Source organism: Acomys minous (genome assembly GCF_964271855.1).
Source record: "Acomys minous genome assembly, chromosome: 7".
NCBI classification, from domain to species: Eukaryota; Metazoa; Chordata; class Mammalia; order Rodentia; family Muridae; genus Acomys; species Acomys minous.
Genome location: NC_140488.1, coordinates 83,683,507 through 83,698,731, shown reverse-complemented (window position 1 = coordinate 83,698,731; position 15,225 = coordinate 83,683,507). Strand labels below are relative to the sequence as shown.

The window sequence follows — 15,225 nt, the reverse complement described above, 5'->3', positions numbered from 1 at the left end:
CAGCAACCAGATTCTCGAAGCCTTCCCTATGGCTGTTCTCTCTAAGGCTGTCAGTTCCAAGGAACAATTCTTCTGGTGTTTTCAGCACGAGTTCTTCTGCTGGAACCTGGAGTAACCAGAACCCATAAGCTAAGCAGGAGCCGGAGCCCCAAAGCCTACTCTTGAGTGGTTCTCTCTAGGAGCATCTAGAAGTGGAGCAATGAACAGCCAAATCTATCCCAAGTCTCCAAAAAGCCCTGCCTCCAGTTCTGGGCTCATTTATGTCTCCTCCCAGAGTCTGTTCACAGGGGATCTTTTCAGCTGGCAACAATCAAGCGCCCCCACGAGGTGGTTGGTCTTCTAGTGGATTAACCTCACCTGTTCTCTCACAAGACCATTTCGATCCCACACCTGGCATCCTAAAAATCAGATTTTTCTCTCCTTCAGGCTGTCGTCTTCTTCTTCTTCTTCTTCTTCTTCTTCTTCTTCTTCTTCTTCTTTTTATCTTTTTATTTATTTTCTCTTTCTGTTTGTTTGTTTGTTTCTTTTCTTTTGGTTTTTCGAGACAGGGTTTCTCTGTGTAGCTTTACCTATCCTGCCCTCACTTTGTACACCATGTTCTCCTCTAACTCAACGTGATCCACCTGCCTCTCCTTCCTGAGTACTGGGATTAAAGGCCTGTGCAACCAAGCCTGGCTTTGCATGACTTCTTCTTCTTCTTTTTTCTTTTTCTTTTTCTTTCTTTCTTATTTTTTTTCCCCGAGACAGGGTTTCACCATGTAGCCTTGGCTGTCTTGGCCTCACTTTGTAGTTCATGCTGGCCTCCAACTCACATCTATCCTCTTGTCTCTGCCTCCAGAGTGCTGGGATTAAAGGCCTATACCACCATGTCTGGCTTTAGCTGTCTTATTTTTTTTCCATTTTTTCCCTTCTGTTTCTTTCTTTCTTTTGTTTTTATTTTATCAAGACATGGTTTCTCTGTGTAGCCTTGGCTATGCTGGCCTCACTTTGGAGTTCAAGCCGCCCCTCAAATCACAGCAATCCACCTCCCTCTGTCTCCTGAGTACTGCGAATAAGGGCCTATACCACCATGCCTGACTTCGGCTGTCTAAATTTTTTATTTCTTATCCTTTTTTTCTCTTTCTTTCTTTTTCTTTTTTTTTTTTTTTTTTTTTTTTTTTTTTTTTTTTTTTGGTTTTTTGAGACAGGGTTTCTCTGTGTAGCCTTAGCTATCCTGGCCTTGCTTTGTAGATCAGGCTAGCCTGGAACTCACAGCAATCTACCTGCCTCTGCTTCCTGAGCACTGGGATTAAAGGCCAGTGCAACAAAGCCTGGCTTTGGATGTCTTCTTTTTTCTTTTTCTTTTTCTATTTTTGTTACTTTTTCTTTTTCCTTCTTTTTTGTTTTTGTTTTTGTTTCTTTTTTTGTTTTGTTTCAAGACATGGTTTCTCTGTGTAGCCTTAGCTGTCCTGACTTTGTAGTTCAGGCCAGACTTGAACTCACAGTGATCCACCTAGCTCTGCCTCCCTAGTGCTGAGATTAAAGGCCTACACCACTATGTCCATCTTCCACAATCTTCTTTTTGTTTTGTTTGTTTGTTTGCTCTTTATCTTTCTATTTATTTATTTATTTTGGGTTGTCAAGACAGGGTTTCTCTGTGTAGGCTTTGCTATCGTGGTCTTGCTTTGCAGTTCAGACCGATGCTGAATTCACAGTGGTCCACCTGCCTCTGCCTCCAGAGTACAGGAATTAAAGGCCTACCCCACCATGCCAGGCTTTGGGTGTCTTCTTCTTCTTTTATCTTTTTCTTTTTTTTCTCTCCTTTTCTTTCCTTTTTTTTTTTTTCTCTTTTTGTTTATCTAGACATTGCTTCTCTGTGTAGCTTTGGCTATCCTGGCCTTGCTTTGCAGTTCAGGCCAGCCTCCAACTCACAGCAATCTACCTGCCTCTGCCTGCTGTGTACTGCGATTAATGGCATGCACTGACAAGCCTGGCTTTTGCTGTCTTCCTCTTTTTTCTCCTTCTTCTCCTTCTTCTTCTTCTTCTTCTTCTTCTTCTTCTTCTTCTTCTTCTTCTTCTTCTTTTCTCTCTCTCTCTCTCTCTCTCTCTCTCTCTCTCTCTCTCTCTCTCTCTAGTTTTTTGAGACAGGGTTTCTCTGTGTAGCCTTAGCTATCCTGTCCTCCCATTGTAGACCATGCTGGCCTCGAACTCACAGCTATCCACCTGCCTCTGCTTCCTGAGTATTGGGGTTAAAGACCTGGGTGACCAAGCCCGGCTTTGGATGTCTTCTCTTTTCTGTTTCTCTCTTTCTTTCTCTCTTTCTTTCTTTCTTTCTTTCTTTCTTTCTTTTGAGACAGGGTTTCTCAGTGTAGCCTTTCCTGTCTTGGCTTCACTTTGCAGTCAGGCCAGCCTCCAACTTACAGAGATCTGCCTGTCTCTGCCTGTGGAGTTAGGGATTAAAGGCGTACACCACTTTTCCTGGCTTTGGCAGTGTTATTCTTTTTTTCCTCTCTCTCTCTCTCTCTTTCTTTCTTTGTTTTGGTTTTGGTTTATAGAGACATGGTTTCTCTGTGTAGCCTTGGCTATGCAGGCCTCACTTTGCATTTCAGGCTGGCCCTCAAGTCACAGCAATTCACCTGCCTCTGCTTCCTGAATACTGGGATTAAAGGTCTACACCACAATGCCCAGCTTTGGCTAACTTCTTCTTTTTTATATCTTTTTTTCCTCTCTTTTTGTTTCTTTCTTTCTTTGTTTCTGTTTCTTACTTACTTTCTTTTTTTGCTTTTTGCTTTTTTCAAGACAGGGTTTCTCTGTGTGGCCTTAGCTAACCTGGCCTCACTTTGCTGACAAGTCTGTCCTCTAATTTACAGTGATCCACCAGCTTCTGCCTCCCATGTACTGGGATTAATGGCTTACACCACCATGCCAGGCATTGGCTGTCTTCTTCCATCTTTCTTTCTTTCTTTCTTTCTTTCTTTCTTTCTTTCTTTCTTTCTTTCTTTTGTCTTTATTGAGAAAGGGTTTCTCTGTGTAGCCTTGGCTATGCTGGCCTTGCTTTGTAGTTCAGGCTGACCCTCAAATCACAGCAATCTACCTCCCTCTGTGTCCCGAGCACTGGGCTTAATGGCCTGTCCCAATAAGCCAGGGTTAGGTTGTCTCCTTTTTTTTAACTTTTATTTTAATTTATTTTATTTTTTCTCTTTCTCTTTCTTTATTTCTGGTTTGGTTTGTTTTGTTTTGTTTTTGTTTTTTTGCTTGTTTGTTTTTTTGGTTTGTTTTGGTTTTGTTTGATTTTTTTGTTTTTTCTAGACAGGGTTTCTCTGTTTAACCTTGGCTATCCTGGCCTGGTTTTGTAGCTCAGGCCAGCCTGGGACTCACAGCAATCCATCTGCCTCTGCCTCCAAAGTACTGGGATGTAAAGCCTACATCACTATGCCGGGCTTCAGCTGTCCTCCTCCTCCTCTTCTTCTTCTTCTTCTTCTTCTTGTTCTTCTTCTTCTTCTTCTTCTTCTTTTCCTTATTCTGTTTCTCTCTTCCTTTCTTTATTTCTTTCTTTTCTTTTCTTTTCTTTTCTTTTTTTTTTTTTTTCATTTTTCAAAGCAGGGTTTCTGTGTGTAGCCTTGGCTGTCCTGTAGTCGCTTTGTAGACCAGGCTGGCCTCGAACTCACAGCTATCTGCCTGCCTCTGCCTCCCGAGTACTAGGATTAAAAGCCTTTGCCACCAAGGCAGTTTTTGGCTGTTTATTATTCTTATTTTTCTATTTCATTTTTCTCTTTCTGTTTCTTATTTTCTTTCTTTCTTTGGTTTTTGATTGATTGATTGATTGATTGATTGATTTAAGACAGGATTTCTCTGTGTAACCTTTGCTATCCTGGCTTCGCTTTGTAGACCAGGCTGGCCTCGAACTCAAAGCGATCACCTGCCTGTGCTTCCTGATTACTGGGATTAAAGGCCTGTGCAACCAAGCCAGGCTTTGGATATCTTCTTTTTCTTTTTCTTTTTCTTTTTCTTTTTCTATTTCTATTTCTATTTCTCTCTTTCTTTCTTTCTTTCTTTCTTTTTCCCCCAAGACAGGGTTTTTCTGTGTAGCCTTGGCTGTCCTGGCCTCACTTTGTAGTTCAGGCCAGCCCTGAACTCATAGAGATCCACCTAGCTCTGCCTCCCTAGTGCTGGGATTAAAGGCCTACACCACCTTGCCTGGCTTCAGCTGTTTTCTTATATTTTTCACTTTTCTTTTTTTCTTTCTCTCTCTTTCATTCATTCTTTCTTTTGTTTTTGTTTTATGGAGACAGGGTGTCTCGGGGTAGGCTTGGCTATGCTAGCCTCACTTTGCAGTTCAGGTTGACCCTCAAATCAAAGCTATCTACCTCCCTGTGTCTCCCAAGTACTGGGCTTAATGACCTGTACCACCATGCCAGGCTTAGACTGTCTTCTTCTTTTCTCTTTTTCTTTTTTCTCTTTCTCTTTCTTTCTTTCTTTTGGTTTTGATTTTTCAATACAGGGTTTCTCTGTGTAGCCTGAGCTATCCTGGCCTCGCTTTGTAGACTAGGCTGGCCTCGAACTCAAAGTGATCCACTTGCCTCTCCTTCCTGAGTACTGGAATTAAAGGCCTGTGCAACCAAGCATGCCTTCAGATGTCTTCTTTTTCTTCTTTATTCTTTTTCCTTTTCTTTTTCATTTTCTTTCTTTCTTTCTTTCTTTCTTTCTTTCTTTTTTTTCTGAGACAGGGTTCATCTGTGTTGCCTTGGCTATGCTAGCCTCGCTTTGGAGTTCAGGCCAGCCCTCAACTCACAGCAATCCACCTGCCTCTGGGATTTATGCTCTATACTACCATGCCAAGCCTTTGGCTGTCGTCGTCGCCGCCTTCTTCTTCTTCTTCTTCTTCTTCTTCTTCTTCTTCTTCTTCTTCTTCTTCTTCTTCTTCTTCTTCTTCTCCTCCTCCTCCTCCTCCTCCTCCTCCTCCTTCTCCTCCTCCTCCTCCTCCTCATTCTTCTTCTTCTTCTTAATATTTTTCTCTTTCTTTTTATTACTTTTTTTCTTTTTTTGTTTTCTTTTCCTGGTTTTTCAAGGCAGGGTTTCTCTATGTAGCCTTGGTTGTCCTGGCATCGCTTTGCAGTTCAGGCTGGCCCTCAACTCACAGCGATACACCCACCTGTTTCCTGAGTAATGGGATTGAAGGCCTGTGCAACAAAGCCCAGCTTTGGATGTCTTTTTTTCTTCCTTTTTTTATTTTCATTTTCATTTTCTTTTTCTTTTTTTTTCTTTTTCTGTTTCTCTCTCTCTCTCTCTCTCTCTCTCTCTCTCTCTCTTTCTCTGTCTCTCTCTGTCTCTCTCTCTGTCTCTCTCTGTCTCTCTCTCTCTGTCTCTCTCTCTCTGTTTCTCTCTCTCTCTCTCTCTCTCTCTCTCTCTCTCTCTCTCTCTCTCTCTCTCTCTCTCGTTTTGTTTTTCAAGACAGGGTTTCTTTGTGTAGCCTCAGTTTGCTGTTCAGGCATGCCTGAATTCACAATGTTCCACCTGCCTCTGCCTCCTGAGTACTGCCATGCCTGACTTTGGCTGTCTTCTTCTTCTTCTTTTTTTTTTTTCTTTTCTTTCTTTCTTTCTTTTTTTTGATTGTTGTTTTGTTTTGTTTTTTGTTTCCTTTTTTTTGAGACAGGGTTTTTTTGTGTGTAGCCTTGGCTATTCTAGCCTTGCTTTGTAGTTCAGTGTGGCCTCGAACTCAAAATTATCCACTAGGCTTGGCCTCCAGAATGCTGGGATCAAAGGCACGAGCCACCATGCCCTTGCTTGGCTGTCTTCCTTTACCATTCCCCCAATCCTTTCCCTCTAACAAAGCCTATCTCTTGCCAGATCCTCCAACTTCTGACCATTCCTGTCCTGTGCTGCTGCGCCTCATCTTTTCCTTTAACCCCTCATCTTCCTGGCCTCTTTCTCCCACTATGCATCCATGCAATTAACTTTAACTTTCCTATCTATGCCTTTCTTTGCCCCCCTTACCTTTTTTCTCCTGGATCCCATCCCTCTTACCTTCCTCCCTTTTCCTTGTTCTCTTCCTCATAACCTTCCCATTATCTCTCCCATTACTTTTTCCTCACTCTTCTTCCTGAGTCCCTCCCTTCCCCCTCTCTTCTAGCTTCTACCTTCTTATATCCTTACCTATTTCCCTTCCTTTTCTTTTAGTCTCTTCTCTGCCTTCTCCCTCCTCCCTTTCCCTATTCCTCCTCCTTTCCTTTCTTATTGTTCCTCCTTTTCTATCTCATGTCTCTCCTTGTCCTCCCTTCCCTATTTTCCACCATCTTACCTCTGTTCCCTTTCAATCTTTCTCCTACTCCTAAGCTTCCTATTTTACCTCCTATCATTTCTTCCTCAGTTTTCTTCTCTCCTCAATCCCTTCCCTCATGTCTTTCCACCTACCACCTCCTTTTCTTCCCCGTCCTCCTTCCTTTCCCTCCAGTCTCTTCTCAGTCTTCACCTTCTTCATTTCCCTACCCCTCCTTTTGTCTTTCCTTATTGTCCCTCCTTTGCTCCTTCCCTTTTGTATACCTCCTGTCTCTCTTTCCTTCTTCCATTAGCATAACAGCTTCACTCTCTTACCTCCTCTGTTGCTTCTCTCGTCACTTCTTGCTCCTTTCTGCCTTTCTTCTCTCTTCTTTTCCCTCCTCCCTCCCACCCTTCCTCCTCCTTTGCCATATCCCCCTCTCTTTCCCAATTCTCTCTTCCTTCCCCTTCACCCCTTCTCTCTTCTTTTCTCCCTCCTATCCCTTCTCCCACTTCCTCTGTTTCTCTTTTTCATCCATTTCTCTCTTCTCCCTCGATCTTTCCTCCCTCTCTTCTCTCTGCCTTCACTCTCCCACCCTAATTTCCCCTCCTCCCTTCCCCCTTCCACATTTCCTCTGCTTCCCTGTTCTCCCTACTTCCTCCCTTTCATCTCTTTTCCTTTCTCTTTCCCTTAACTCCTCCCAGTTCCTCCATTGCCCCGTTGCCACCCCCTTTCCCTCCTTCCCTTCCTTTCCGTCGTCCCTCCATTTTCTCTCCCCTCCTCACTGGACTCCCTGTCTTACTCCTCCCTCTCCTTGATCCCCCTCATGGTTTCTTTCTCAGTTCTCCTTTCCTTCCTCCCTCCTTAAACATTCCTACCTTTCTCCCGACCACCACATCACCTTTTTCTTATTCTCCTATCTCCCTTTTTCTGTTCTTCCTCTTTTCTCTTTTTTCCTCCCATCATTCTCTCCTCTTACCTCCCCAGTTTTCTCATTTCTTCCTCCTGCTTCCCTTCCTTGTTCTCCCTTCCTTTCCTTCTGCCTCTCTTCTCTTTTACTCCTAGCTGTATCCCCTCCATGTACTTCTTCCTTTTGTTTCTTCCCCTCTCCTCCCCTATTCTCCTTCCCTCATCTGCTCCCTCCCTTCCCTCTTTTTTTTTGTTGCCATCTTTCCTCTAACTTCACACCTTTCCCTCTTCTCCTTCCTGCCTTTTCCATCTTTCTCACATTTCCACCTTCTTCCCTTCTCTCTTCCCTCCTTGTTCCCATCCCTCTTTCCTCCTCTCTTTCCTTATTTCTCCTTTCCACTTCTCTCCCCCATCTTCCTGTCTTCCCTCCATGTGTTCTTCTTTTATGCCTCTATTCTCCCTCATCCTTGCCTTCCCCTTCTACATCCCTCTCTCCTCCCTCCCTTCTCTTTTCCGTTTCCCTCCTTTGCTTCCTCCCATCTACTCTTTTTCTTTGTCTACTCTTCCCCTCCTTTTCCCTGTTCTCCTTTGCTGCCTCCTACCTCCTACTTTTCCATTTTCTCCCCTGCACTTCTCTGTTCTCCCTTCCCTCCTCCCTCAATTTTTCCCTCTCCCCTCTCTTCCCTGTTTTCACCTCCACCTTTCCCTCCCCTTTCCTACTCCCTTCCTAGGTCCACTTTGCTCCCCACCTTTGACCTCCTGCCCTCTTCTTCCTTTCTTTCCCATGTTTCCTCTCTTTCCCATACCTCTCTTCTCCCTCCTCTTTTCCACTTCTCTCATGCTCAATCTGCTTACTTTCTTTATGACTCCTTCCCTTCCTTTTTTCTCTTTCTCCTCTTTTAACCTCCCTTCCCCTTCCCTGCTTCTTTCTTCCTTCTCCTGATTTCCATTTACCCACTGCACTCTTGCCTCCCTCCCTTGCCCATCATCCCCCATGATCATTTCCCCTCACTATATATTATGTTTCTCCCACACTTCTACTCTCCCCTGTCCCTTGTCTTGTCACTCCCCAGACCCAATTTCATTCAGTCTCCTCTACTCTCCCTGCTACAGTCACCTTCTCACAAAACAAATCTTGTTATTAGTCTTGGAGTACCTCAGCGAAGATATCACCCAAAGATGTGCCCTAGATAGTAGTATTCTTGTATCAAAAGAAAAACCTTTCTATCCTGTACCAGAGTTGCTAGCCTACCTAAAAATCTCAGAATTAATCACAAGCCACATTATTATTCTCATTTTAGGACTGTTGTAGAACTATGATATTAATTAGTAGAAATCTTTTCTAGTAGCTGCCTTAGCTTTCAAATAATTGACAGAGACCTATCAGATTTATTCAACAAGCTTTAAGCTCTATAACTGGGCAGATATTTATCTATTCTAACCCAATTATTATAGTCTGGCTACTACCTGCCATGTACCCCTTTACTTGCCATATTAGTCTAACTTGGTCTTCAGCTGTAACTCTCTGCCTGGTGGCATATTCCCCCTCATGGTGACTTCTCTCCTCCTCTTCCTTTGGTTTTTCCCTCTCACTGTATACCTGAGAGGCCCAGACTGGGACAAAAGTCCTGCCTGCTCTCTCCTCTGCCCAGTCATTGGATCATAAGCTTCTTTGTAAAAAAAAATTAGAGATAATTTGGAAGCAAGTTTTACCCAACATTGAGACAGGAGATTCTTCATAGATATTACATTACCCACATCTGGACTGTAACCAGATCTCAAGGCATAGAAATCAGCATCTGAATACACAGTACACAGAAACATCCTCCAACAGACATCTCAAAGCCAACACCTGCCCAATCACAAAAGCTATGTCCCTGTCTTCCTTCTGGCTTATCCCACTTTAGAGGATAACAGTCACATATTTGGTATGCCCACCATTTGGAATATCTATAAAACCTACACCCTGTCTAAAATATGTTCTTATTCTCAGCCTAGGGAAACCTCAGAGGATATCCTAAGAAGAACGGAGTAGCTGCCTCTATAGTCTCAGAAAGACCAAGGCAAGTAAAAATGAGGGGCCCCATTTAGTAGAGCAAATTCCTATTGTAGCCTACTATAACAATAGAAAATGGGAACACATAGAAATAGAGATAATAAGCAAGACCTTATTTTGTTTGTCAGAACCAAACATATCACTAGAATGTACCTGAGTACTCTGTTCTTACTTGATGATATTAGAAACCTGAGTATTTTGGAGTAAAACAATAGGGACTTAGTTCAGCCAAAGGAGTACCACATTCTGCACAGAAGTAAAAGAGGAATGCTCCATGAGTTCTGAGGGAATCACCCTTTCCAGAAGACTCAAAGTCCCAGTGCCTTCTCTTGTTATCAGCCCTGAGAGGCACCAGTAGGGATATTGGTCTAATTTTGACAAGAACAGTCTCAAGGATTTGAGAGGGCTTTGCTGTGAGAAATATCCCAGTTATGGAAAGAAATCTATGTAAAGACAATGAGGAAGGACCCAGGGAACCTACTTTTTCCCTACTGGCAACCCGCTTTGTCCATACAATAATGATGAGAGCAGTGAAAAATTGCCTCCCATGGTGGGGTAATTCGAAAGGATTTTCTGAGTGTTGCTATGAATTCCACTATATGAGAATTTATAGATATTTTCAGGAGATAAGGAATCTTGTATATTTGGTATACCACAAAAGCCATCCCCTATTTGTAGTCAATGGGCAAGTGAAGTGGCCACCATCTCCTCCTAGGAAGTCTCAAGAGATACTAGCAGGAAGAATGTATTTCTAGGAAAATGAAGTGTTTATGGGCCAAGGGAAAGTGTAAAATAACCCTTAGTGTATTCAACATTTGAAGGTCCTCTATGGAGCATTTCAGGATAAGATTGCCTGTCAATTCTATTTTAGTTCAGTTTTTTGTTTGTTTTGTTTTTTGTTTGTTTGTTTGGTTGGTTGGTTGGTTTGGTTTGCTTTTCACTTCGTTTTCTGCTACTACATGCTAAGAAGCACTCTACCACTCTACCTATCCTATGCCCTTCTTTTACATTTTTATTTTGTGATAGAGTATCAGTAAGTTGTTCAGGCTGGCCTTGGAGTCTCTGTAGTTAAGACAGATCTTGAACTTGGGATCCCCTTTCTTCAACTGAACCACTAACCCTAGATCTTTGTGTTAAGCATAAAAGAGTGTAAATCTTCAGTGTGTTATTGTGCTACTAGTGAGCAGAAGGAAGCTTTATCAAGTGCTGTGGGTAGAATAGGTGAGCACTCTTAATAAGAGACAAAGCCATATCTAAGCAACGTATGACAGAAAGGGTCCTGCATACATTAGTCTCAGTTTTAAAATGGCTCATAGGGATGATAGGTTGATAAACTTCACCACTGTCTCCTCCAAGGTCTCAGGGACATGTTGATATTTTGGTTTGTGGTAACAGTTTCAAACAGCAGAAGAGGCAGACCCAGGACTTGTCAACAACTGATGTAATCATTCTGATTGAGAAGGTAGAGGTTCCTTTTATCTCCAAGCAAGGGGTCTCCACTGTTGATCTTTGCCACCACTCCTGTACATTAAAGGCCAGCCTAGCAAGCAACAGCCTAAGATGCACTTTACTCCTTGGAGTATGAACTAATAGTCACAGAAGCTGTTTATGTACCTAGAGCAGTATTTTCATAGCAACCTGGAAAAGCAGAATTAAATACAAGGAGGCCTCCTCCTGGTGAAGTTGCTCATGCCGCCTTCTTCTGTCTTCATTAGGTACTTAAATCTCCAGCATCCTGCTGTTGTCCTTGATCAGTCATCATGCCTCGGGGTCAAAAAAGTAAGCTAAATGCCTGTGGGAGACGCCGCCAACGCCGCCGCCGAGCCCAAAATAGTGCTCAGGCTTCTGAAAGTGCTAAGGAAACAGTAGAGGCAGAAAAAGAGTCCTCTCCTGAATCATGTGGTGCCTCTGAGATATCAGATGACGATTCAATTTCCAGATTAGCTACCTACATCCTTGCGTGTGATTTTTCAGATGAAAGTTCTATTGATGATCTTGATGAGGAAAGCTTTTTTTGCTATTACCACTCCATTAACCGCCAAAATATTCTAGCCAGAAAGGTCTTTCTGCTGTTGCAGATGATGCTTGACAACTACAAAACAAAGCAGCTTACTACCATGGAAGATATAATGCAGGTTATTGATAAGAGGGAAATCGATGTCCTCCCTGAGATCCTCAGGGAAGTTTCTGAGAGACTTGCAGATATCTTTGCAGTTGAACTGAGGGAAGTTGAATCAAGCCGGGGGGCATATGATCTTATCAGTAAGCTGAAACTACCCAACAATGGGAGGGTTCGTGCTGGCAAAGGCTTTCCCAAGACTGGTTTCGTGATGACTGTTCTGGGCATCATCATTTGGAAAGGCAACTGTGCCAGAGAAGAAGACATCTGGACAATACTAAGATCTATAGGTGTATATCCTGGGAAGAAGCACCGCATCTTTGGTGAACCCCGGAAGCTCATGACCCAGTATTTGGTGAAGCTGCAGTACCTGGAGTACCGCCAGGTGGCCAACAGCGATCCTCCACGCTATGAGTTCCTGTGGGGTCCCCAAGCCTATGCTGAAACAAGCAAGATTGCCGTCCTAAAGTTTTTGGCCAGGATCAATGAGCTCTCCTCTAATTACACTGCTGATCTTTATGAAGAAATTTTAAAGGAGGACCAAGGGAAGAATTGAAACAACCATGAAGTCAGCCGTGCTACTCCTCTCAAAGCTAGTGGATTTCGTTGGTGATATGTCCACAGAGTTCTCTCTCCCTTTCCCAAGTTTAAACATGTTTTATTGTCCATAAAAATATAGCAACACAATAAGGATTTCCTTGGAAATGTGAAAGAAGGCCAGAGAAACAGAGTAATATAGTGAAAGGATAGAAAGAAATTAAAACATGAGTAAGGCTTGTTTTCTGTAATTATGTTTGTTCTGTTTGATAAAGTTAAATGTTTGAAAACTTTCACCTTGTTTTTTGTAAGGAAATAGAAGAAATTAAAGGTTTATTAATTAGATTTCATTTATTGACTCTTATTTGTTGAAAATTTCTATTCCCTTGTTTTATCTTATTTTTGTGACAGGGTTCCCGGTAGTCCAGACTGGCCTCCAGCTTTCCACATAGCTGTGACTGGTCTTAAACTTCTGATGTCCCTGCCTTTATATCCCATGTATTAGGATTTTAGGTATTCACTGCCACACCTAACATACTAAACTTTTCACAAATGTGTGTTATTTGCTAGAATTTATAGCAATTTGGGGATTCTAAGATGAAAAGCCCAGGTTCTCCTCATAGAATTTGTTTTCCTTTCATTGAAAATAGATGTTTTTTTTCACATACAACATGTCCTGTTATAGTTTAACTCCCCTCTACCACTCCCAGCTCTTCCCCCACCTCTCCTCCCATTTGGAACCATCATCTGTCTCATTAGAAAATGAGAAAGCTTCTATGGAATATAATATATAATGTAATTTAATAAACTAACACATCAGAAATTGGGAAAAACAAGTAGAAAGAAAGGAGCCCAAGAGAAGGCACAAGAAACAGAGACCCACTTGGTTGTATACCTAAGGATCCCATAAAAACACTAAACTGAAAGTCATATACACAAAGGACCTAGAGATCAGAGACGGGGGGAGGGAGGGAGGGAGGGAGGAAGGGAAGGGGAGGGAGAATGTAAGTAAAAATAATTTCTTTGAAATTTATTTTTTTAAAGGAAGAGCCCTAACATGACATTATGACACAAGGAACCTCCAAAGATGCCACTGAGTTGATTTTCTGTTAGCCATCTACTTCTGTGCATGCAGCTTACCCCTAAATGTAGTTTTTTCTCCAGTGAGAGTATCTTGGAGAAAACTAATTTTTCATTTGCAAGTGGTTATCAACTTCTTCTCATAGATTTTTTAATGTATGAACATTTGATAGAGTAAAATGATAAAGATCTTTTTTTTTAAGGTAAAGTGAAACTTTGCTCCCCAGTTGTCCCCCTGATATGTCAATCAAGTAGCTTACACCCAATCGATGGGCAGGGAAGAGAATAGGGCTGGACTTCTTTCCAGCCAGAGGAGGAAGAGTTAGGACTTTAGGGGATTGAGTGAAAGGATTTAGTTATAGGCAGACAGAGGTGCTGGAGAGGTGAAAGATTCAGCTGGAAGAAAGAAAGAACTAAAAACCAAGTAACTTGGGGATTTTAGCAAAGATGGAGTCAGGATAACACAGAAGGTTAAAGACAGATATAAACTTCTCAAGATTGTGCTGTGAAGCTTATTATTAATCAATCATAAAAGAATCTCAATCATTTGTGTGATAATGAGGAAGGAAGGAAACCAAGAGGGGAAAAACCCCACAGTTTTGTAAAAAATAACCTTTAACAAATGGCATACCAAGTTGGACCGCAATTTACAGTAATCTAGCAAGAACTTACGCAGAAAATAAATCTACAGAGCAGTTTCTTTGTTCTCTTAAAGAAAGGAACCAAAGTTTCTGAGAGCTTATGGCTTCCTGATTAGACAGACACCTCCTGCCCCCTTGCCCCTCCCCTAGAGCAGCAAGGCCTCCAGCCTGCTGCAGAAAAACTGATACATAAACCCCACAGAGGCAATTCTTTTAACCCTTGCTAAGAAAGAAAAAAATGTGGCTCTTTAACACAAGCAAGCTTCTCAAATCCAGACTTTTCCTAGCCAAGACAGGAAGCAAAATCCCTTTGAGAAGGGCCTTTTGCTGGCCTGACTCTTGCAGGCCAGAGGAGCAAGCACTTGTGGACCCAATAACTTCACAGAGCCGGGGAAGGGTCAGGATCCAGAGAGGGAGGCAGAAAAAACGCCTCTCTCTAGAAGCGGGAGCCAGATACAAACCAAGAAGCCTCAAGCATCTGAACTGGTATGGACTAGAAAGAAAGCTGGGTTAAAAATGTAGTAGTCCTTAGGGAAAGATTTTGAGAGCAAAGAAAAAGTTTATTTCCTATGTTGGAAGTGAAGGAAGACACAGTGCTTCTGGATTTCATTTGAGTTTGTTTCTGTTAGCATACAAATACTGTTTTCAGTGTTGTGTATGTTCTTTGGGAGAGATCAGAGTAAGGAATATTTGGAGAAAGAAGAGACTAGGAAATTAGATGCTAAATTAAAGGCCATAGAACAGACGTTGGAAGACTCTTTGACTCAAATAGGGAACATTTAGAGAAATCCAATCTGGAACTTACAATAACAGCAAAAGCAAATGAGGAAAATCCACAAAGACTTTAAGAACTTGTGAAATGGCAGCCCACTGAGATGCTCTGTATAATGTCTTCAGCTATAGTCAACATGGTCAGAATGGAAATTGTGTATTGTCAGGGTTCAATTACTAGATGAAGATCTACATGCTAAAGCAGAAATGCAGATCCTGTTTGGTGTTGCCTTGGAAAGAGGTCATACAGTGGCTTGTGTGCTCCATTTTACAGAGACTAGAGAGCTGAAATATAAGCACCATGCCATAGGTTCATATTCAAAATTCCATTGTGTTTTGCCTTAAGTTCTGAAGAGCATGGCTCTAAATTTATTAGAGGTGGTGACTATCTCAGAGGTGTGTTTGCAAATTGGGCCTGATGGTGCTTGCTTCAGCATGTGTTACCATTGTCATACAATGATTTTTTAAGACATTATGACATGAAACATTTAATAGCTATGCAACACATTTCCTGTCTTTCATTTTGTAATTAGGACCACTAATGTTAATCTAATTCAGCAGTCAGTCCTCTCTAAAATTGAGTATATCTTAGCAGGTGTGCTACTTGTCTCATTAATTTTTTTTTTCGGGACGGGGTCTCTCTGTGTAGACTTGACTGTCCTGGACTCACTTTGTAGACCAGGCTGGCTTCGAACTTACAGCAATCTGCCAGCCTCTGCCTCTCAAGTACTGGGTTTAAAGACATGCACCACCATGCCTGGCTTTAGATTTTTTAATGAATAAATCATTATTTAATCTATTTTGGGTAGATATTATATTTCCCTTTTGTTTTATGACCACATTTTAAAAAATAGTGTTAAGTCTTTTAATACTTGCT

The 15,225-nt window shown here is 42.0% G+C and overlaps 1 protein-coding gene across 1 annotated transcript; it reads left to right on the top strand.

Annotated features, from left to right (window-relative positions):
• Window positions 1–10,960: 10,960 nt before the first annotated feature.
• Window positions 10,961–12,088, top strand: LOC311601453 (melanoma-associated antigen B4-like; the record flags this gene model as incomplete). Its single annotated transcript, XM_084788903.1, has 1 exon — window positions 10,961–12,088. The coding sequence occupies one exon, from the start codon at window positions 10,961–10,963 to the stop codon at window positions 11,873–11,875; it is 915 nt and encodes a 304-aa protein (XP_084645029.1). The 3' UTR covers window positions 11,876–12,088.
• Between the last annotated feature and the right edge of the window lie 3,137 nt (window positions 12,089–15,225).